The 25,746-nt window shown below is 40.7% G+C and overlaps 1 protein-coding gene across 1 annotated transcript; it reads left to right on the top strand.

The window, feature by feature from the left end:
- Positions 1–4,850: 4,850 nt before the first annotated feature.
- On the top strand, positions 4,851–21,387 carry LOC124258971. The gene is made up of 13 exons (XM_046693037.1): positions 4,851–4,952; positions 5,492–5,543; positions 6,910–7,015; positions 8,579–8,764; positions 10,693–10,822; positions 11,225–11,348; positions 11,970–12,073; positions 13,620–13,758; positions 16,034–16,202; positions 16,690–16,814; positions 18,923–19,043; positions 19,733–19,852; positions 21,154–21,387. The coding sequence occupies exons 1-13, from the start codon at positions 4,910–4,912 to the stop codon at positions 21,253–21,255; spliced, it is 1,521 nt and encodes a 506-aa protein (XP_046548993.1). The 5' UTR covers positions 4,851–4,909; the 3' UTR covers positions 21,256–21,387.
- The last annotated feature ends 4,359 nt before the right edge of the window (positions 21,388–25,746 follow it).

The raw sequence follows: 25,746 nt of genomic DNA, 5'->3' as shown, positions 1-25,746 counted from the left end.
AAACCCGGGGTTGCAGCGTGACAGGCGAACGCTTTTATCACTAGTTGACCTCGAGATATGGAGAACACATTGGTCCGTAACTAAAGAGTGGTCAAAGGTCAAAATATAACCCAAATCTGATACTTTAACTTGTTAAAGAAACCAGGTGTATTAAGTGAAATTCATTCAACGTGTGTTGCTATAGTGTTCATGGAACATTTTTTTTGAAATTAAACAGTAAGAATTGAAAAGATCACTCAGTTGAATAGGACATTTTCTAATGATCATGCATGAAAATACATGTACACTTTTATGACACTGTTTATGTGACAAGCGAGCTGCATTCATAAACTCATAGTACAAGCTTGGTCGTAATTCTCTGAACGGATTGCCGTCATTTTATGCTTCTGTCTAAATTAGATTCCTATGAATAACAGATGAGGCATAATAAAGGGGCCAGGTCGTTGAAGGTGCAACGGAGGCCAACAGGAAACTGTTTACTGTGTTTGCACGTGAAACGGCAACTGTGAAATTCTCTTTGATGGACACTTTGATGTCATTTTGACTGACTTGTTAATGGTGATGGATGGACGTTTGACGATCGACAAGCCAACAAGGAAATGGCGATATCGTTGTGGTTTGTTTTGAATAGCTTATAAATATATGCAAGAAAAGTCAACAGGATACGACGTGTGTTGTATTGGGAAAATGCCGTACTGTTATATAGCGGTAATTGGCCGTCTCTCTGCATGCCATGTATTCCAATGAACCCGCATGTATCACACTTTTTTGTTATCACTCATGTTCCTACACATTCAAACATACATGCAGGTTTTGACACCACGGGGGTCAGTATTGTCCATCCGTGCACTGAATATACACTGAACGCACAATTCATGAATTTATGATTAGCCAAAGTTATGATCCAGAAGAGCTGTCTGCAAATCAGAACAGGACGATATTTGGTTGTGTTGTATTTGATAGGAGTAACAATTAACGTTTTGATATTGGTCTCTAATTGGCTGGTCAAATCCAATTTTCAAGTGTATATTGGTACATTTGCCCTGCAGTTTAGAATGTTCATATGAACATAGGAAAACCAGAGGAAAACCACCCAGCCTTCATAATGTCATTATGGAGGCTAAGCTGTTTTCGGGGTAGAATAGGTCTTCAGCAACCCATGCTTGCCACAAAAGGCGACTATGCTCGTCGCAAGAGGCGACTAACGGGATCGGGTGGTCAGGCTCGCGTAAAACTAAACTCACTCACTCACTGAGCTGTTTTCATCTGCTTTTCCTGTGCCAACCCAGTTAACAATTGTACATTGTCATAACGTTGTCACAACGTAATTTTATGAACTCCCATTTACGTTGTCACAACGTTGTGGCCTGACAATGTTAAGTTATTTGATGCTGCCGTATTTTACGCTGTCTTAATGTTCAATTTTACGTCAATAGTTGAATAGTTTTCCCAGAAGTGAACAGTACATAAGAAATGAAGCAAAATTCACTTAAATGTTAATTTGTCCATTTGCACGTCGTTTTGGTCGTGTGTTGTGTGAAGGTGTTGCTGACGGACCCCAAAGCATAACATTTTCTCAACGTAACTCGGCAACGTTGTTATTACCTTGTGACATAAAGTTATAAAATGACATAATGACATAACCTGGTGACAAAGTTGTATCATGACATTACCAATCTACAAGCTTCTCACAACGTTGCGGAAATGTTGCGTGTTAGCTGGGAACTTGCGAGTGTCTGGCTAGTGATATGTGTTCTAAATTCCTACAATCAAAGAAATATCGGTATGTCTGCAGTGGCAAAAGATACCTTTGATCCTCTTGCTCCAAATAAATTGTCAGTTCGTAAGTGGTATATGGTGTACGTAAGTGGTATATGGTGTACGTAAGTGGTATACGATGTACATAAGTGGTATATGGTGTACGTAAGTGGTATATGGTGTCCGTAAGTGGTATATGTTGTACGTAAGTGGTATACGGTGTACGTAGGTGGTATATGGTGTACGTAAGTGGTATATGGTGTACGTAAGTGGTATACGGTGTACGTAAGTGGTATATGGTGTACGTACGTGGTATATGGTGTACGTAAGTGGCATACGGTGTACGTCAGTGGTATATGGTGTACGTAAGTGGTATACGGTGTACGTAGGTGGTATATGGTGTACGTAAGTTGTATACGGTGTACGTCAGTGGTATATGTTGTACGTAAGTGGTATACGGTGTACGTCAGTGGTATATGGTGTACATAAGTGGTATACGGTGTACGTAAGTGGTATACGGTGTCCATAAGTGGTATACGGTGTGCGTAAGTGGTATACGGTGTACGTTAGAGGTATATGGTGTACGTAAGTGGATAATGTAAAAATGGATGTGTCAGTGTTTTGGGGACCTTAATTACTTTTCCGAGCCCGACGCAGCTGCTAAATGATGACTAAATATAGAATACGCTAGGATTAAGCTTAGACTTCGAGATAATCAACCCGTGAAGGTCCGGGTTAGAATATTGATCTTCAGTAACCCATGCTTGTCGTAAGAGGCGACTTACGAGATCGGGTGGTCAGGTTCGCTGGCTTGGTTGACGCGTGTCATCGGTTCCCAATTGCGCAGATTGATGCTCATGCTGTTGATCACTGGAACGTCAAGACTCGATTATTTACAGACCGCCGCCATAAAGCTGGAATATTGCTGAGTGCGGCGTAAAACTAAACTCACTAACTCACTCGAGATAACCGCGCGTTCAACACAAGGGTCTTTTAATAATATGTTTTTAACATTTGTATCGCCCAGAAACCTCGACGTATTAATTGGTGTCTGAATGTTTGGGCTTGTTATCATCTTGGTACATGTTTTGCCTCCGGGATATTTTTGTCGATGTTTCATTTATCGTAGTGGACTAAGACAATGAGTCCACCTGTCATCAACACACACACGACAGTCGTAGATCACGGGCGAAAGTCAACACCGACAATGAAGCAGCCGTTTAATGACAGGTCATCGATTATTTCAGCAACTGTGAACTTACAGACTAAAGTGAGCGAGTGTGTGAGTGAGTGAGTGAGTTAGTGAGTTTAGTTTTACACCGCCTTTAGCAATATATTCCAGCAATATCAGGGTAGGTGACACCTGAAATGGGCTTCACACATTTTACCCATGTGGGGAATCGAACCCGGGTCTTCGGCATGACGAGCGAACGCTTTAACCATTCGACTACCCCACCGCCCTACAGACTAAAGTTTGTCTTGACTTGATCAGACTGCTGTTATACTGTACTGATGATAGTTGGAAATATGAAAAAAAATAATTAAATAATCGATAACCACAAAATTCTTTTTTGATGTTTCGTTGAAATAAATATTATTGCTAAGAAACAATACATGATGATAATCAAAGATTATTAGAAATATAAATATACACGATTGTTGGTACTTGATTTGCAACTGTGCCTCTACATACAAGTTTGAATTTATCCAGCGATAAAGACAAAAATGCAGAACAGCCAATGTGTTATTTCTTCTAGAACAGAAGAACAAGCACAGCAACCCTTGACATGCCTATTGTGTGGAACAACGGATATGCCAACCAAAAATACAATATACTATCATGGCAATATCACAACCCCAAGTGTTTCATGAAACCAATCTCTGGTGCATTATTCCATGCCTTGAGCATGTTATCGTAAGAAGCCGGATAGTCATGCACAGTTTCTCGACGTTTTGACGCGTGTGATGGTGGAAGGTGTTGAAATTGTGATCCACATAGCTGACTTACCCCTGCAGTGATAATATACATTAGACGCCAAAAGAAACGTAACCCTCCTACCTTTATGAATTACGATTAATGGATTATAGTGAATATCAAACGGGTGTTCGATGTCAGATATGGGTTATCGATGTCAGATATGGGTGTTCGATATCAGATATGGGTGTTCGATGTCAGATATAGGTGTTTGATGTCAGATATGGGTGTTCGTTATCAAATATGGGTGTTCGAAGTCAGATATGGGTGTTCGATGCCAGATATGAGTGTTCGATGTCAGATATTGGTGTTTGATATCAGATATGGGTGTTCGATGCCAGATATGAGTGTTCGATGTCAGATATAGATGTTTGATGTCAGAAATGGGTGTTCAATGTCAGATATGGGTGTTCGATGCCAGATATGGGTGTTCGATGTCAGATATGGGTGTTCGCTATCAGATATGGGTGTTCAATGTCAGATATGGGTGTTCGATGCCAGATATGAGTGTTCGTTATCAGATATAGGTGTTTGATATCAGATATGGGTGTTCAATGTCAGATATGGGTGTTCGAAATCAGATATAGGTGTTCGATGTCAGATATGGGTGTTCGTTATCAGATATGGGTGTTCGATGTCAGATATGGGTTTTCGATGTCAGATATGGGTGTTTGATGTCAGATATGATTTTACTACAATTGTATTTATACCCTGCACATGTATACATGTAAATTGACACTAATAAATTTCGACATTTTTCTTTTTCTATTTCATCAAATAAATTCATAAGTGTATTAAACAGTAGTAAAGAGTGTGAATGCTTTAATTTCGTGAAATTGTAAGTCCACGTGCAAGCCTTGACTTTGCAGACTATAAAGATGAAAATCACGAAATGCACGTTGCACTTTCACTTTAAAAAGCTCTTCTCGTGTTTTAACATCACATACATCAACAGAAAGACCGACCTTGGCAAGTGTATATATAAAGCGTTTTAAGATTGCAATTCCGTGACAAATCAAATTCCTGCTGCACGAATGTGAAATCACATACATGTAGGTCAGTCCGAAGTTCAGCTTAATGTCTGATAAGGTTTCCATTTCGGTCACACGCAATTCGAGAATCTCGGCCATATGTGTGTTGATTCACGATACTGATTCATCCTGAACACATACAGCCATGACCATACTCTGCTGGCTCGTGCTCTGTGTCAGCGTTAAAGGTAAGCACTTGAGTATGTTATTTTGAATTAAAGTGGTGTTCTATATTCACCCATCCAATACAGCGCAAGTATCAAATCCTAAAGGCTTGTTTACTAACGAACAACCCTGCGGTGAGTTAGCCTTGTGATTATATGGAAAGCCGACATAGGGTTCCATTTCCAACATAGGCACACAGGGTATCTAACGGGATCGGGTGGTTAGGCTCGCTGACTTGGTTGAAACATGTCATCATATCCCAGTTTTGTAGGTCGAAGTTCATGATGTTGATCACCGGATTGTCTGGTCTAGACTCGATAATTACAGGCCGCCTCCCAATAACTGGAATATTGCTGAGTGCGGCGTAAAACTAAACAACAACCAACAACATTATGTATAGCTCGTAAATGGTGTCCTTGATTTTCTTTATATATTACTAGAAGCGGCGAAAAACCATTCAAAGACTTTTAAAAAAGCAAAAACTTCTCAATGACTAAAACAAGGGAATGTGTCTTACGAAAATTGATGGCGAGTTATGATGAGTCAGCATTTCATGTTTCAGGAGGGTTCAGCGTGTGTTCGTCATGTAGCAACATTGCAAAGGTTCCAAGTGGGTAAGACAACACGTGTATATGTTACAAGGAATGTGTGAAACCAGGGATTTCACGTAATCCCTAAAAGAGTGAGTGATTTCGTGAAATCATTGTGACCCCCAGGCATTTCATGTATTCCCTAAAATTTCAAGGGATTTTATGAAATTGCTGATTTTCATGGTGTTCCATGACATACATTCTCTGGTAGGACATCAGTGAATGTGTAAAATGAAGGTTTGAAGGTTAAAACTTTGACAATTTACTGATGAGTCTCATTTGAACCCTCAGTTCTTAGGAGTAAGAAACTCTGACAACTTACTGATGACACTCTTTCCTAATTACTACCTTGAGTCGGGGTGTCATGATAATTTTCTAGAGGCTTTACTGTTGAGTCTTATTTCATCCCTCAGTTTTTACTATCCGGGTACATAATCATTCATAGAAGCAGTGCTGAACTCCAGACCCATCTGAACACACATTCAAACAAAAGTTATGGTTCTTAAAATCGTAGAAGAAAATATGTTTGAACTTGAGATCCCAATCCTTCGTTAATATCACGGCAGCTAAACATCGCTCAAATTATTTAATTTTTTTAATTAGCATGATTTTCCAAAATATTTTTTTCTATGTGCCGCTAACTGCAACTAAAAATGAAGTACATATCGAAACATTACTCGGTATTTTCCAAAACATATATTAAAGGTATACACCTTTGACCTCAAATCAGGTTTCATTCAGTTTTAACATACACCTATATGGGTTAAATATATAACTTGTGGTACCATTACTGGGCAGCGTTGCTAGTGAGAAGCACCACTACTGGGCCTCTGAAATGACTCGAGATGCTCCCGCCCTTTGAGAGTTCCAAACTTTCTTAGTCAAATATCAATAAGGAAGTGTTGGTTTTAGAGTAGCATGGCCATATATTTAAAAACATTGGAAAAGTGTACGTGTAAGTCCTGTACAGACTTTGGACACTGTTAGGGCCGTTGTCTGTACAGGTACTACAAAATATACCCGACCTATCGTTATGTATGATAAATGAGCGCTTATCATGTTAGCATCACATCTGAAGGTCTAGTCAAATTGGCAAAACTCTGACACATGCGTCAAGCACAGGCCCACGTGTCTTTGCGAGGATTAAAGATTTCAAAAATAATATAAAAGAATTGAGATGACCCCCGACTCGAAATGCTTCACAGTACAATAAATCATGATGTATTGTACTGTGAAGTATTTCGAGTCGGGGGTCATCACAAAAAGCATATGTGTCTAATCCTCGCAAAGACACGAGGGCCTGTGGCGCCAAGTCATCATGCTGACATGCCATGCTTTTCCTGAAAATATGCGGCGTAAAACAAATAAAATTACCTATACCTTGCTTCAGGTACCACGCTGTCAGTTACCATACATCGGATGCCCACATAGAGAACCCGGGTCGTGGCTTCTACCAACATCTGGAGACCACATCAAGTCACTTCTCACCTCTCACAGTCAGTTGAATCAAGTCCGTATATCCGGGAGATCCGGGTTAAATCGGTCTTCAGTACCCAATGCTTGTCGTAAGAGGCGACTAACGGGATTGGCTGGTAAGGCTCGCTGACTTGGTAGACAGATGTCCCATTTGTGCAGATCGATGCTCATGCTGTTAAGTACTGGTTTGTCTGGTCAAGACTTGATTAGTCACAGACGACTGCCATATGGCTGGAATATTGTTGAGTGCGGCGTTAAACAACAAACAAACAAACAAACTTGCTCTTTTGATAAATAGAAATCGTGCACTAGCGAGTCTTGCATGCTTGAATGCACGTGTACAAAAACGATTTGTTGAAATGTATTTATGAGCAATGGGGCAAATTTAGTCTCAACATTTCTACTTTACCGGGTTGAACTGCCAGTTAATCATGTAAGTGGGTGAGTATGCTACACCGTTGTTAAATCTATGTCTCAGAACACATTGAAAGAGATCAAGAATCTGAACCCAAGGGAAGAGATGATTGCTTGTCGTCTACTTGGTGGGCAAACGCATTGACCACATGGCCACACCATAATACAATGTTGATAATCCGATCCATGATTGATATAGTGAGCACTTGTTTTATGCCTAATGGATGACTGAGTGAGTGAGTTTAGTTTTACACCGCACTTAGCAATCCAGCTATGGCGGTTAGAATATTGATTTTCAGTAACTCATGCTTGTCGTAAGAGGCGACTAACGGGATCGGGTGGTCAGGCTCGCTGAGTTGGTTGACACATGTCACTGGTTCCCAATTTCGCATATCGATGCTCATGCTGTTGATCACTGGATCGTCTTGTCCAGACTCGATTATTAACAGACCGCCGCTATATAGCTGGAATATTGCTGAGTGTGGCGTAAAACTAAACTCACTCACTCACTCACCAGCTATGGCGGCGGTCTGTAAATAATCGGATCTGGACCAGACAAATCCCGACTCATCATAACTCGACATCAATGTTCGGAAGTCACATTCCTTCAGCAATATCATCATGGAGGCCATATACGAGCTATACGCAGTGTAGTTGGGTGTTGTTTTACGTCGCACTGGACCAGACAATTCGGTGATCAACAGCATGAACATCATTCTACGCAATTGGGATACGATGACATGTGTCAAACCAGTCAGCGAGCCTGACCACTCGATCCCCTTAGTCGCATCTTCCGACAAGCATGGGTTACTGAAGATCAAGTCTTACCCGGATCTTTACGGGTGCCTAATGGATGAATGTGCTGGCTGGGTGAATAGATTTTTGGTGTGAATGAATATACACATTGACGGACAGATGTTTTGTAGAAATTGTATCAGAGGCAGATGCTCTCTACTTCATGAACACCTGGTGTCATAATTGAGTTTCAGCGATCCTTAGTTTTCTAATATTTTCATGGCAATTGTGCTCTATACGTCCAGTAGTATCTGGAAAATGAAGACTGGTAATTCTCTGGCATTGACGTTTTAAGCTAACGATGATGGACGGATAGATATAGGCGATTGTAGGTGATTGATGAACGTTTAATTACGTCATCAGCCTCGTTGCAGGTGCACTACTTGGACACAGTCCGGCAAGATGATTGGGTAAACCTCGGACTGAGGATCTATGTTCTCGACTCGTTTGTACATTCCGCCATCAGCAGCACCTTCCTCAGACATATACGGGATGACCTTGAAGTTGTGAAGGATGCCGGTTGGACCGTGGCTCTGAGGTTCAGCTACACCAGCCACAGTGTAGGTAACGTAGATCACGGGTGTGGGTTACACTGAATACGGTGAGGTAGCCCTGAAAACGGACATAAAACATTAGACACGGTGAGGTCACATTGAACACGGTGAGGTCACATTGGACACGGTGAGGTCACAATGAACACATTGAGGTCACATTGAACATGGTGTTGATAAAACTGAACAAACTTCAGACCTATTGACAAGGATCAAAATTTAGACCTATTGACACGGATCACACTTCAGACCTATTACCACTGAACAAACTTAAGACCTATTACCACTGAACAAACTTCAGACCTATTAACACGGATCAAACTTCAGAACTACTAACACGGATCAAACTTCAGACCTATTAACACGGATCAAACTTCAGACTTATTGACACGGATCACACTTCAGACCTATTACCACTGAACAATCTTCAGACCTATTAACACTGATCAAACTTCAGACCTATTGACAAGGATCAAACATCAGACCTAAAAACACTGAACAAACATGAGACCTATTAACACGGATCAAACTTGAGACCTATATACACGAATCAAACTTCAGACCTATTGACACGGATCAAACTTCAGACCTATTAACACGGATCAAACTTCAGACCTATTAACACGGATCAAACTTCAGACTTATTGACACTGATCAAACTTCAGACCTATTGACACGGATCAAACTTCAGACCTATTGACACGGATCAAGCTTCAGACCTACAGACACTGATCAAACTTCAGACCTATTGACAAGGATCAAACTTCAGACCTATTGACAAGGATCAAACTTCAGACCTATTGACAAGGATCAAACTTCAGACCTATTTACACGGATCAAACTTCAGACCTATTAGCACGGATCAAACTTCAGACCTATTAGCACGGATCAAACTTCAGACCTATTGACACGGATCAAACTTCAGACCTAGTAACACGGATCAAACTTCAGGCCTATTGACACGGATAGAACTTCAGACCTATTGACACGGATCAAACTTCAGACTTATTAACACGGATCAAACTTCAGACCTACAGACACTGATCAAACTTCAGACTTATTGACAAGGATCAAACTTCAGACCTATTGACAAGGATCAAACTTCAGACCTACTAACACGGATCAAACTTGAGACCTAAAAGACACTGATCAAACTTCAGACCTATTAACACTGATCAAACTTCAGACCTATTAACACGGATCAAACTTCAGACCTATTGACACTGATCAAACTTCAGACCTATTAACACGGATCAAAATTCAGACCTATTGACACGGATCAAACTTCAGACCTATTAACACGGATCAAACTTCAGACCTATTAACACTGAACAAACTTAAGACCTATTACCACTGAACAAACTTCAGACCTATTGACACGGATCAAACTTCAGACTTATTAACACGGATCAAACTTCAGACCTACAGACACTGATCAAACTTCAGACCTATTAACACGGATCAAACTTCAGACCTATAGATCAAACTTCAGACCTATAGACAAGGATCAAACTTCAGACCTATTTACACGGATCAAATCTATTAGCACGGATCAAACTTCAGACCTATTAACACGGATCAAACTTCAGACCTACAGACACTGATCAAACTTCAGACCTATTGACAAGGATCAAACTTCAGACCTATTGACAAGGATCAAACTTCAGACCTATTAACACTGAACAAACTTCAGACCTATTAACACGGATCAAACTTCAGACCTATTGACACGGGTCAAACTTCAGATCTATTTACACTGACCATACCCTTGCTGTACACTGTGGAGATAATTTATATATGCACATACGCAGTTACAACGCGTTCGCTATTTCAGTTGCGCTCGACGAAACATATCGTAAAGATGCAAGCACATACCATGTGTATAACACTGTAGAAACCCAGGACTGTTGGTGTATCAGTGTCCCTCATTCCCACAGCGCAATACCGCCCCTTACGGTGACGCAACTAAACAGTGGATGCTGGAGCACATCAGGCAGCTGGGACCGATATGGAAAACATATGAGGGCGTCATATCAGTCATACAAGCGGGCTTCATCGGCATTTGGGGTAATCAATATAATTATAGATTTCATAATACACAATCGTTCGTTTTTTTCACTTTCTGAAATATGTTTTCATCTCTGGTACCATAATAATAATTACAGGAGAAAATTTCCAATGAAGGCTTTCAATCGAAGTTTTGTAATATAACAGATCACATATTAATAATTTGGTAGTTTAACAGAGTGAAAAGTGCTTCAATTTTTGGAGGTGATGATTTTCGATTCAGTCAGTGTATGGCATCCTATTTACGCACTGAAAACAAGTTTGCCAAAACATTGTGTTGTGTTCCTCTGAACTCGCACAGCCTCAAGCGATTTCAAGGCAGTCATGCTCTTTTTTCTATTCGAACGGAAAATGTGACCCACGACAATAAAAGTGACATTTACTTTCTTGTTTTGATGACAGGCGAGTGGTACTACACGACCTATTTTGGAAATCCCAACCACTTGACCAATGGGCTGTCAGCACGAAATTGGCAGGATCGTAGAGATGTTCTCACCGCCATTATCGACAACTCGCCAACTTCAATGTAGATACAAATGATTGACGTGTTACAAGGTTTTGTTCGTGAGCATTACCGTTTCGTGAACAGACATAGGATGTACCGTTCTACTGAAAGGCCATGAAAACTATTGTATTGTGTGTAAACGTTCGCCATGCTTTAATTAAAAGATATAAATCTGAAATATGGTATAGTTGCAATTAGCATATGAAACCCACAAACGTTATCGCCTGTTGCCTTATTGTTTTTTCGCTTTCGTTTTTTTTCCTTTACGTTTGTTTGGTTCGGTGTTTCTATTTTAGTGTGTGTGTGTGTGTGTGTGTGTGTGTGTGTGTGTGTGTGTGTGTGTGTGTGTGTGTGTGTGTGTGTGTGTGTGTGTGTGTGTGTGTGTGTGTGTGTGTAAGTGTGTGTGTGTGTGTGTAAGTGTGTGTGTTCCTTATGGTGACAAATGATTTCACCATTCATATAATGGCTTTCATTCGTCAAGATATAATTATGTTTTATACGATAGTGTACCCATACCACATCATTTCATGACATGAAAGCTATAGAAGATAATATTTATTTTACATTAATTTGATATATCATGTAGCTTATTGTATGAAATTGACAGCTGTTATATCGCATCATGGTATATCATTTTCATAGCCCCGTCCAAGTTCGAACTCCGCACTACAAGATGAAGCTTTGGAACAGCAACACGCCTTCCAGTCTGGCTGACGTGGAGAGACACACACACGCTGGAAGAACAGGTACTTGCCTATACTTGCTAGTACTTGTCTATACTTGCTAGTACTTGTCTATACTTGCTAGTACTTGTCTATACTTGCTAGTACTTGTCTATACTTGCTAGTACTTGTCTATACTTGCTAGTACTTGTCTATACTTGCTAGTACTTGTCTATACTTGCTAGTACTTGTCTATACTTACTGCTAGTACTTGCTAGTACTTGTCTATACTTGCTAGTACTTGCGTATACCTGCTAGTACTTGTCTATACTTGCTAGTACTAGTCTATACTTGCTAGTACTTGTCTTTACTTGCTAGTACTTGTCTATACTTGCTAGTACGTGTCTATACTTGCTAGTACTTGCCTATACTTGCTAGTACTTGCGTATACCTGCTAGTACTTGCCTATGTTTGCTAGCACTTGTCTGTACTTGCTAGTACGTGTCTATACTGGCTAGTACTTGTCTGTACTTGCTAGTACTTGCCTATACTTGCTAGTACTTGTCTATACTGGCTAGTACTTGTTTGTATTAAATTCTACTTTCTGTAACTTTGTACCTAGTGCACGTCAGGACAAGTGGTTTAAGGTTCCTCAATTTTCCGATCAACACGTAATGGGTTCGAATCCCTGATTATTGCTCTTAAATATCTGTATAAACTTTGACGTCTTCTACAAACACCTTGTTTTAAGAATAGCACGCTTGAATAAGTAGGATAACGTTTATGAGCTCTCTCGGGGCATCAATCTAAATCGGTACAATGTGTGAAGCCCATTTCTGGTTTCCCCGCCCTGATATTGCTGGAATATTGCTGAAAGCGGCGTAAAACCAAACTCAGTCAGTCAGTCAGTCAATCTAAATCGAAGTAAAACTACTGAAGTACATGTACAGATAATTTTGGTATCCTCATTTTGTCGTTTGCCTATTGTGTAGATCGATGCTCGTGATATCAATCACTAGATTGTCTGGTCCAGGCTGGACTATTTACAGACCACCATCATACAGTTGATATCATGCTGTATAGCGTCGAACACACAATTGTACTGCCGCTCGTTCACCTATTCCCTATCTCAGATCATTTTTTTCTTTTAGAATGCCAGCGATTGCTTTTGCTGGACGTCCTAAATACAGATAGAAAGTGGGACGGTGGGGTAGCCTAATGGTTAAAGCGTTCGCTCTGCACGCTGAGGAACTGGGTTTGATACCATACATGGGTAGAATGTTTGAAGCCCATTTCTGGTGTCCCCCGCCGTGATATTTCTGGAATATTGCTAAAAGCGGCGTGAAACTATACTCACTCAGATAGAAAAGTATGCACATGTTTATAACTAAACTACAATCGTCTCTAAACATATTTCTTATTTGAGAAGTCGGTGGTATAGAGATGACAAAACCTTATGGATGGTCAATTTCTTTACTTTCACAATAGCGACGTTTCGGTATAGCTTGCTTGAAAACGGTATAAGAATCTACACCAAACGTCGCTATTGAGAAAATAAAGAAATTAATCATCCATAAAGTTTTGTCATCTCTAAAAATATTTCCACGAAAAATATTGAATGGTCATTTAGGTCACCATAACGACTGTTTCCTGGCCAGCGACGATGATGTTGGTACATACGATGACGTGGCGGCAGAAAAGTCGTATCTAGCTCGTGACACGGAATATGTTCCCATCGGAGGCGAGACATGCGGAAGAGCTCCACTGAAGTAAGATCAGTTAGCAGACTATGTAGTTATTGTGACGATTTTCATGTCGTCCATAGATTATCAAACACATGTTTTTGTAAATGTCCCCAGTATTCCGTGCTTGTCACGTGAGTATAAAGTGGATACAGTTGTGACTGACTGTTAGCGTATCCTTACAGTGACCATCTGTGCTCGTGCTATCAACCACTGGTCTTCATGATCAACATTTGATATGCTGCCCGCTGCGATGTAGCTTAACTGAGTGATTGAGTGAGTGATATGGTTTTACATCGCTTTTAGCAATATTCCGGCAATATCACAGCGGGGGACACCAGAAATGGGCTTCACAGATTGTACCCATGTTGGGAATCGAACCCGAACCGTCGGCGTGACGATCGGACACTTTAACCACTAGGCTACCCGCCCCTAGTTTTAAATGAAACGCCATTCACTCAGGAGACCCTCTCACAGTGAATGAGTGAGTTGGGTTTATCTCCGTTTCTAACAATACTCGAGTTACATCACGGGAGTACAATGTGTGAAACCCATTTCTGGTGTCCCCTGCTGTGATATTGCTGGAATATTGCTAAAAGCGGCGTAAAACCCAACTCTCTCACTCAGCTATATCAAGACCTGTGAGAGAGAAAGAGTGATGCCGGTGGCAGATATGAGCAACTTTGGTGAAACCCTCAAGCACATGTTGGGGACGAATCGGGATAGGTTTCTTGCGTGTTTGAAGGACGCAACACTTCCCAGCGAATTTGACGTCAATGACGACTCGTCACCCATGTCCCCAACACAAGCCATATAAATGTAAATTGGAAACAGTATATCTATTCAACATATCGTCATTTGTATTCTTCCCCACATGGGTACAATGTATGAAGCCCATTTCTGGTGTCCCCCGCCGTGATATTGCTAAAAGCGGCGTAAAACCATATTCAGGAGACACTGTTTACGTTTGTTTTAAATTGTATTTCTCGGTTTCGCCTTAGGATTGTCTGGTCCTATAGATATTATATACCTATGTTCCAGACATGGTAGTCACCCGAGTGATTGTCTGGCCCTATATACCTATGTTCCAGACATGGTAGTCACCCGAGTGATTGTCTGGCCCTATATACCTATGTTCCAGACATGGTAGTCACCCGAGTGATTGTCTGGCCCTATATACCTATGTTCCAGACACGGTAGTCACCCGAGTGATTGTCTGGCCCTATATACCTATGTTCCAGTTTGAGTGTGTTCAAGGGAGATTACTCCGTGCTAACCAGAAATATGTTATACAACAGACATGCAAAAATATCTGCCAATAAGCTCAGGTGTCGTCAGCCCGAGTTTTGCGCTTCTTGGTCTTGCCACCTTCTGGTGGCTGCTCTGAGGAAGTTCTTCTTTTCTTTCCCTCCTCTTCCTTCTCTTGGAGCTCTCCACGTCTGGACTGTCGTAACATCTTCGTCTCATTGCTTTGAACCATCAACTGGGTGCTGACATATTGCTCACGGTAGTCACCCGAGTGATTGTCTGGCCCTATATACCTATGTTCCAGACATGGTAGTCACCCGAGTGATTGTCTGGCCCTATATACCTATGTTCCAGACACGGTAGTCACCCGAGTGATTGTCTGGCCCTATATACCTATGTTCCAGACATGGTAGTCACCCGAGTGATTGTCTGGCCCTATATACCTATGTTCCAGACACGGTAGTCACCCGAGTGATTGTCTGGCCCTATATACCTATGTTCCAGACACGGTAGTCACCCGAGTGATTGTCTGGCCCTATATACCTATGTTCCAGACACGGTAGTCACCCGAGTGATTGTCTGGCCCTATATACCTATGTTCCAGACATGGTAGTCACCCGAGTGATTGTCTGGCCCTATATACCTATGTTCCAGACATGGTAGTCACCGGAGTGATTGTCTGGCCCTATATACCTATGTTCCGGACACGGTAGTCGCCGGAGTGATTGTCTGGCCCTATATACCTATGTTCCAGACACGGTAGTCACCCGAGTGATTGTCTGGCCCTATATACCTATGTTCCAGACATGGTAGTCACCCGAGTGATTGTCTGGCCCTATATACCTATGTTCCAGACATGGTAGTCACCCGAGTGATTGTCTGGCCCTATATACCTATGTTCCAGACATGGTAGTCACCCGAGTGATTGTCTGGCCCTATATACCTATGTTCCAGACATGGTAGTCACCGGAGTGATTGTCTGGTCCTATATACCTATGTTCCAAAAATGGTAGTCACCCGAGTGATTGTCTGGCCCTATATACCTATGTTCCAGACATGGTAGTCACCGGAGTGATTGTCCAACTGCTTTGAAGGAACTGAAGGAATTCCACTGGTCCTTTATCAACAAGGGTTATTCCCCTGAAGTGTTGGGCGACTGGAAATCTCAGGGCTGTTTTGTTAAAATACACAGGGACCTGGGGTACAGGTTATCTCTAAAACAGGTGTGTTTGTTTTTGATCTCCTACGTAATGCGTTTGTCGATGTCTTTTCAGGCCAAATACATCCCTTAATACTCCAGGATAATCTGATCTGTGCTTAATTCATCAACCGATTTTCGTCTTCAAGAAAATGGACATGGTGAAAAACGCTTGTTAAGCTACATGCGCTGTAGATTTTATAGACCAGTCTATAAATAGTTTTAATATTACAACTGCCATTTAAACATCCTTCATTTCCTCACATACTGAGCGGTACATTTGTACATAATACGTCTTGTAAAAATACATTGTCCGAACGGAGATAAATTCAGATATAGATATAGAAGGTCAGTGGAAAAGAATACACAGTCTTGAATATCCTTAGAACCCAACGTCATAGACATATACTCTGAAGTGCTGTTTTGATGTATTTTTAATCAGTGCGCAATGCTTGGTTTCCATGTCAACGATGAAGCTTTCCTTTTGCTGACGAAGTGTGTTACTGTTTCAGGCGGTGCTTCCTACAAAGACAGCCCATGGAGGAATCCTGTGTTTCCACCTGGTTCTCGGTAACACAGGTTACGCAGCTCCCTACAAACCCTGGACCGTCAGGCTCGTTCTCAAAGCGAAATCTGGGTGTGTTTACCGCTCCTAGTTCATGATTTTACTCAGCTTCAGTATCCTGCACGCGAGTCGCGAGTGCGTATAACATATCACATATCCCCAACACATATCACACAGCCCCAACAAATATCACACAGCCACAACACATATCACACAGCCAAACACATATCACACAGCCCCAACACATATCACACAGCCCCAACACATATCATACAGCCAAACACATATCACACAGCCTCAACACATATCACACAGCTACAACACATATCACACAACCCCAACACATATCATACAGCTACAACACATATCACACAGCTACAACACATATCACACAACCACAACACATATCACACAACCCCAACACATATCACACAGCCACAACACATATCACACAGCCTAAACACATATCACACAGCTACAACACATATCACACAGCCTAAACACATATCATACAGCTACAACACATATCACACAGCTACAACACATATCACACAACCACAACACATATCACACAGCCACAACACATATCACACAACCACAACACATATCACACAGCCCCAACACATATCACACAGCTACAACACATATCACACAGCCTAAACACATATCACACAGCTACAACACATATCACACAGCCCAACACATATCACACAGCCAAACACATATCACACAGCCTCAACACATATCACACAGCTACAACACATATCACACAACCCCAACACATATCATACAGCTACAAACACATATCATATCACACATATCACACAGCTCAACACACATCATCACACAACCCCAACACATATCATATCACACAGCCACAACACATATCACACACTAAACACATATCACACAGCTATCACATATCACACAGCTACAACACATATCACACACATTATCACACAGCTACAACACATATCATACAGCTACAACACATATCACACAGCCACAACACACACATACACAACCACAACACATATCACACAGCACATATCACAACACACACATATCATACAGCCCCAACACATATCACACAGCCACATATCACACAACCCCAACACATACATCACACAACCCCAACACATATCATACAGCCCCAACACATATCACACAGCCTCAACACATATCATACAACCCCAAACACATATCACACAGCCCAAACACATATCACACAACCCCAACACACAACATACGTATCACACATATCCCCTCAACACATATCACACAGCCCCAACACATATCACACAGCCCCAACAACACACAGCCCAAACACATATCACACAGCCTCAACACATATCACACAGCCAAAACACATATCACACAGCCCCAACACATATCAACACATTTCACACAGCCTCAACACATATCACACAGCCAAACACATATCACACAGCCTCAACACATATAACACAACCCCAACACATATCACACAGCCCAAACACATATCATACAGCCTCAACACATATCACACAGCCAAAACACAAATCACACAGCCCCAACACATATCACACAACCTCAACACATATAACACAACCCCAACACATATCACACAGCCCAAACACATATCACACAGCCTCAACACATATCACACAGCCACAACACATATCACACAACCCCAACACATATCACACAGCCACAACACATATCACACAGCCTCAACACATATCACACAGCCTCAACACATATCACACAGCCCCAACACATATCAACACATTTCACACAGCGTCAACACATATCACACAGCCAAACACATATCACACAGCCTCAACACATATCACACAGCCAAACACATATCACACTGCCAAAACACATATCACACAGCCACAATACATATCACACAGCGAAAACACATATCACACAGCCTCAACACATATCACACAGCCCCAACACATATCACACAGCCCCAACACATATCAACAAATATCACACAGCCCCAACACAATTCACTCAGCCCAAACACATTGGACACAGCCCGAAATCATAGAATTAGCCCTCACGTTACACGATTCAATTGATTAACATGAGGGAGATGCATACACTGTTCTGAAATGTATTTACACGAAGGATGTGAACATTATCAAACTGATAGAGTTTCAACATTATAGTATGTATATATGTTGTAGCGGAAGATTTTACTCCGCTTCACTGCCCAATGTTGACGTGAGACGATGGACTGCTGGACAGGACCATCCTGTTGATGGGAGCATCGGGGTACCACCATCCCTGCCAGTAGGGTCGTATGAGGTACTGTGCCTTGAATAAACCACGTGCTGGTTTTCTCCGAGTGAGTGAATGAGTCGTGTCTTACGCGTGCGTGTACCAATATTCCAGCAATATCTCGAAAGGGACACCAGACATAGGTTTCACACATTGTACCCTTACTCAACCAGCTTGACGACCGAACACTTTAACCACTAGGCTACCTTACTGCAAGGAAATGCTGGGATGTGAGCGTAAATCCGACGGGACATGAACCAATTCAAGACAGTTTGGTTATCTTTGGGATGAGGTCTTGCCTTAGCACTTGAAAGCATTTTCCTCCTTATTAATGCATTTATATGACATGTGAAATAATTATATTTAACATATGTAATATTGGTGTTGTTTATTCGGAATTAAACAAAAATACTTGACACCACAACATTTATCCTGTACTTCAACTAATCCTGAATTATATTCGTGTTGTACAACGTTCTTGGCTTGGGTTAGGTAGCCTAGTGGTTAAAGGGTTCGCTCGTCACGCCGAAGACCCGGGTTCGATTCCCCACATGGGTACAATATGTGAAGCCCATTTCTGGTGTCCCCCGTCATGATATTGACTAATATTGCTAAAAGCGGCTTAAACCCCAAGCCACCCACTCACCGTTAGACGCTGAACAACATTCATTGTGATTGTTGGCGTGTTGCAACTATATGGTCAACTTCCGTGACAGGTGTTCCTGGCCATATATGACGAGAAGATGGAGAGCCATGCTGACTACTATGTCATGCTGGCTAATACAAATGTACCTGACTTTGCTGCTGGTATCAACGACCTCAAGGCTACTGTTCAGGCAAGCTACTTTACATTCATACAGTGCACTGTATCTGCCCTTGCATTGGCCCCATCGTTTTATCAAGCTGGTCATGTAATTGCATTTATAGTTGTTTGTATTGACAATCTCCGGATGCTCCACACAAATAATTATCATTGGTAAAATGATATTATGGATGTGTGCCTTTGCGCTTTTGCCTATAAAACGTTTATGAGCGTCAGCATAGCAGAACCAAAGAAAAGCATACAAATATGATGGGGATACAGGAAATGAATTATAACTTATCCTTATGATTATGTTAAAGGTCAAATGCAAACAAAACATCAAACATAATTAAAACACAATTATCACTCATTGTGGGTGTATATATAGATATGTTGGGTTTTGTAATACATGCTCTTTTTTGTGTATAACATTTTGCAATCAACAGACATCATAACATGTCATGTGTTCAAGTATCACACCTGCCTGTCTCTGTAATTACATAATGTGACAGAGACCGAACTCGGGCCATAAATCAATGCGTTTTGTTTATGGTGTATAGTGTGATAGGTGTTAAGTTCAAATTGCATGTGGCCATTGATTGAAATTGTGTATTGAATATTGTCATTAGCAGGCGCGCAGGCAGACACATCGGTGCCAATAAAACATACTTTGAGTTTTGTCTGTGACAACGACATATCTATATCACAGTTAGAAATTCTGTCAACGCTAAATAATGACATTGGTGAAATAGACAAATGAAATTATATAAACAGTTAAATCAGTAATCTACTGTAATAACATATAAAAAGCTCGCGCCTGTGCAATATCAACAAAACATTAGAAAAATAGCTCACACCAAAGCCTTCACCGAATATTCACCGGACAACCCGCTTCCAAGCTCCGCGAACCTATTTCACTGCGCATGTGCTATGAGCGCACCCCGGTTGAAACCACTTCAATTCCCCCAAGCGCTTGGGAAAAAATTAGTAAATCGTTTAAACTACGATTTCGCGCGTTTTTTTTCATCGCGTTATTTTTCAACTTTATATGTTGAATTTGCATTTTTGATGATTTGTTTCGGTAAGTCCATACCGAAGAGTATCAGAATCTGCAAAGTTGTGTTTTACGTTGCATGTGGCCTTTAATAAAATGTACCTAGACACAAATCCGCTATCAAACTGGACGACAGAGTGAAAGGTTTACTTATTTATTAGACTAAATGTTTAATAATATAAACCTCGAGTTAATATTGAGAGTTAACGATGGTTTTCAAATGCATTGATCTGAACTATAATACATAGTGTGGAATGATATCAACACATCTATTGTCGCAGGTAACCGGTTCCGGTACTCACACTCCGACAGGCTGCCCCACCCTGTCGTCTTGGACGCCTCCCTCAAGGAGCAAGTACAGCAGGGTGTTGGGGAAAGGTTGATGTACTTTCAGACTGAATAACATTTCTACTGATCGCAACTGTTCTCTGGTTCATTCAAAACCATTTTTGTGTTTTAATTTTGACATTGTTAAGCTCAATGAAACATTACATTATTGACTATGTGAACTCACACTGGTCGTGTCATAAAGTAACGGTTCCCAAAAACTCCCTCGGAAACGACAAACGACGACTTCAGACAAAACATGTGCACAATGACAACTTCCAGTGTGCATAGTGGCTCATATGCCATCAGTCTGACCATCTAAGGTTAGTATTCAGAGATTAATTATCAATGTGGGATTTGTGTGTCTAAATGTGCACACGCTGCACTTAAAGTAAGGATAGCTGGCTCTATACCATATTTTAGGTCGATATTTCCGACACAATCGCCTTATTACGTCCTGCAACCTATGAAGAGAATGTTTGCTTTTGTGAGTGTGAAGAGTGTGCCCAGGAGGATCCCCTAACAATCTTCTTTTAATTGGGTGGTGATTTGAATAAATTGTTGACAAATGTAAACGACATAAGAAAAAGATTGGAAACATGATGAAAGCGGAGCAACTCCACGGGAAGGATGCAAAATGCCTCTTTTAGGACATCAACAGAAGCAAACGAACGGAGGGTTCAACAAATACAAGTTCTCAAAGCGGAAAGGAGGGGAAGAGTAGATCTACGGGAATTCACAGCCACCGAACAAGTGACTGATTCCTCAAACATAGATACGTAGAAAGCAAAGTTTAACAATTTCAGGCTGGTATACTGGCAGGTTATTATGAAAACTGGGAATGTTTTACCTCTGTCCTAGAAATTGTAGACATGATACGAGAGGACACCAGTGCATTCCTTCCCCATAACCTAATTCTTTAGTGAAAGAGAGAAAAAAAATATTTGTCTGGAAGGGAAAAAAATCCTGGATGAAAACGTTACAGACTTAACGAAGAGAGAGTGAGTGAGTTGGGTTTTACGCCGATTCTTACTAATATTCCAGCAATATCCATAAGTTGGCTTCAACATTGTACCCATGTCAGGAATCGAACCCGGGCCTTCTAGGTGATGAGTGAATGCTTTAACGACAAGGCTGTCGAATAGCAAAACATGGAGGATAGTTGAGGAAGAAAGCCATTATATCAAGCACCTTGAGTTATATGCTGTTTTCGTATGGAACTTAAGATGTGAAGTAAGATGTCAGAGTGTCAAGGTCGTAAGTGACAACACAACCGCCATATCATGTATCTGAGTACAAACCATTCCACAGTAACTAATAAGAAACAAGAAAAACAGGCAACGTTGAGTATGAGAGTTTGAGAAGGGAAATTGAATATTGAAAAAATTAGCAGATTATGTGAAAGACTGAGTGCATATCCTGAGGTTGATATGTTGGCTTGTAGATAAAAGTATCAGGTGAAAACTTTTGTGTGGTTTCATGGGCATCTGCCAAAGACTGTTTCACTATTCCTCTCAACACATGATGCCACAGGTACTACAGAAGATAGAAGAAAAAAGGACAACACAAGCAATCATTGTACCCCATTGGACAACACAGACTTGATTGCCCCGACTACTGACGATGTTCATCGCTTACCCAGTGTCGTTACCAAGCGGACAGAAAACAGTACTTCCCAGTCAATCACAGGATGTTCGCACACTGCACAGAACTTTGACACTTGTGGCATGCCGCTGGTCAGGCAACTGTTTGTGGGTAAAGGACTTTCGAAACCGTCTGCAGATATCATCTCAAGACGTTATCGTTCGTGTAAAAGGAAGAAAAACTCTCAGACCGTGGGGGTTTTATTACAAAGGACGAAAAGCTGATCCATTTCATCTACCTATAGAAATTGATATTGATTTGGTTGCAAATATATGTCAGAGGGTGATACCCTATCTCACAAAGTACTTTGATGATTGTTGTGATCTATGAATCTTTGTGTGTTAAAATCTATTGGCTTGAAATGTGTGTATAGTTATAGGGGCATTGTTATGAGTATGTGCATTTGTTAATTATAATGTCACATGAATGAACTTTTGGTTGTTATGGGTCGCAAAAGTCTAAAGGGCTGAATGTGGATTTGAACTCGCATCTTGAACTTAGGCTATGTAATTTCACCTGTTAACAGTGGGTTGAGAAACTGCCTTCTTTTGTTTTGTTTCCTGTCTGATTCTGGAAGCGCCGAGATGATTGTGGTTTGGCATAGCTTTTACTAGAAAAATCCAGAACTGTGTAATATGTATATAAGGGATAGTTGTTGAGATGTACGAGAGGGACTACTTTGGATTTACGCTCATCTTCTGTTATCATCGACGTTTCAACACCGGTCAAGAGGCCTCGTCTACATTGAACTTTCAACAGTTGTCATCAAACTTCAACCAGTATGAGTACATCTATTTTTACGGGGAATATCAAGACCTTGGTGACTATAGACATTCAGTTAATATTTTAGATTTGTGACCCAATCGTATTGCATAAGAAAGCTGTACTGGCATTCACTGTAACCTTCTTTATCATTCATTCAATATATAATTGAATATTATCAATTCGTTTGTGTTTTATTTTGCTTGTTTAATGGGGACTGACAAGCCTTTTATCACGGTAATTTCTAAACCGTAACAGTATGTACAGTGAGCATTGTTGAATTCACCTTGAAATGAACGTGGTGTGTAGACCTTGAAATATTCCTTTACTTTCATAAAGCGATGGCCAAGTGAAACACATACAAAATGTACCCCTATATGAATAGTCCTAAATGTAACTGTTATGAATGACATTATTCCTTTATTCAATTCTCTTTCGTTTCCTTATACCGAATCATTTTCCACTCGTCAGTTACAGTTATAAATTCTTCAATTCCTAATTTTCCATGTAACCTTAGCTTCCTGCCTGTCCATGCTCACTCCGAGAATGTTACCTGTACCGAGAGAATGAATGAGAATATCCTCGTCAGTAACCCATGCTTGTCAGAAGAGCAGTGAATACAGCAATTTGCCAAGTAACCTTATCTTCAGTAACCATTCATTACTTTTAGATAATGAAGCTAACGCTCCTGCACTCATCTCAAGTGAATACTTTAAATAATGACAAAAGCTATGTTTTGTAGCGAAACATCAAACGAGGGTCAGCCATCTTTGATGATGTCACAATGTCGCAAAATAGGTAACAGATGTTAATGACTGTTAATTTTAATGACACCTTATAGTCAATAATATATTGAAAACGCTAAGTATTGTGCGAGTGCATATATTAAATCCACGGTCTTCCATGCAGTATGTGTTGCAAATACAGCTATCGTGCCCTTTAAACAATCGATCTACGCAACTGGATACGATGACATTTGTCCATTAAGTCAGCGAGCCTGACCACCCGATCCCGTAAGTCGCCTCTTACGACAGGCATGGGTTGCTGAAGATCAGTTCGAACCGGATCTTCAACTCAACATTGTCCAAAGACATGCTTTCACTTCCTCGCCGGATACAGTTGAGGTCAAGCAGACAGCTATTTTTTTCTCACATAAGCATTTAAAATGAAAATGAATTGAAAAAATAAGTATGTTTAGTAATGCGAAAAAAAATGTTTTGTTCTGAAACAATATCACCGTCTGTACTGTCAAACAAGCGAACATATCATACCTATGTAAGTTTTCTGCATCACCTAACTGCCACGAAGACAGGTATATGTAATGTAGACAATTGATTCCTTATAGACACATTGTCCATACAACCGTGATTCCAGAACAAATCAGAAAACCCACGTGTTTAAGGAATGAAAGTAGTTTAATTCTGAGAAATGTATGCATAAGAATAATTGATAGAAATTAAACACAAGTAACCAAAACAATTGTTAACAGTACCGCACAGATATTGTTCTAATCTGCATAAACAACTACAACTATGAAGTAATACGATACATTCATGATGCATTGGCACGTGTCACAGAGATTACAGCGATGGTAAATTGTGAATGGCCTTTATAACAATGATGTGTCATACTTCACATAACAAAGCGAATTTTAAAAAGGTGGATGTGGATGGATATCAATAACTAAAACGTAAATGAAAGTAAAACTAGCCTTCAAATGTGAAAAAGAGATTATATACAATATATGTAAACCAAACCTGGTTCAGTCAATCCTGAACAGGACACCATCAGTATAAGGAAATAAAGTGTAGCGGGCTCGATACAAATTCAGGAACTAGACAAAGTGGACATACGGTTTCGGAATTGTCACAATTGTTGGTTTAACAGGACTGCCTCTGACGTTCTTAACTTGCATTGAAAAGATGGATGAAAACGAAGACAATTGTTCTGATAACAACCTGTTCATTGTTTGCAATGATCTTTTATGGATCTGCCTTCCCCTTCTTGGCCGATTCCTCAAAATAGACACACAAAACTGATCGCCAGTCAAGCATTCACCTGAAGCAAACTATTCGGTAATGACTTGGCAGCGCTGCACATGAACAATCAAACTCAACCGACACGTCTACGTGGGGATTAGC

This window comes from Haliotis rubra, unplaced genomic scaffold (assembly GCF_003918875.1).
Source record: "Haliotis rubra isolate DU_JTF1 unplaced genomic scaffold, ASM391887v1 Scf704, whole genome shotgun sequence".
NCBI lineage: Eukaryota > Metazoa > Mollusca > Gastropoda > Lepetellida > Haliotidae > Haliotis > Haliotis rubra.
Note: the sequence above shows the minus strand (reverse complement) of the source record. Positions and strands in the feature narration are given on the sequence as shown.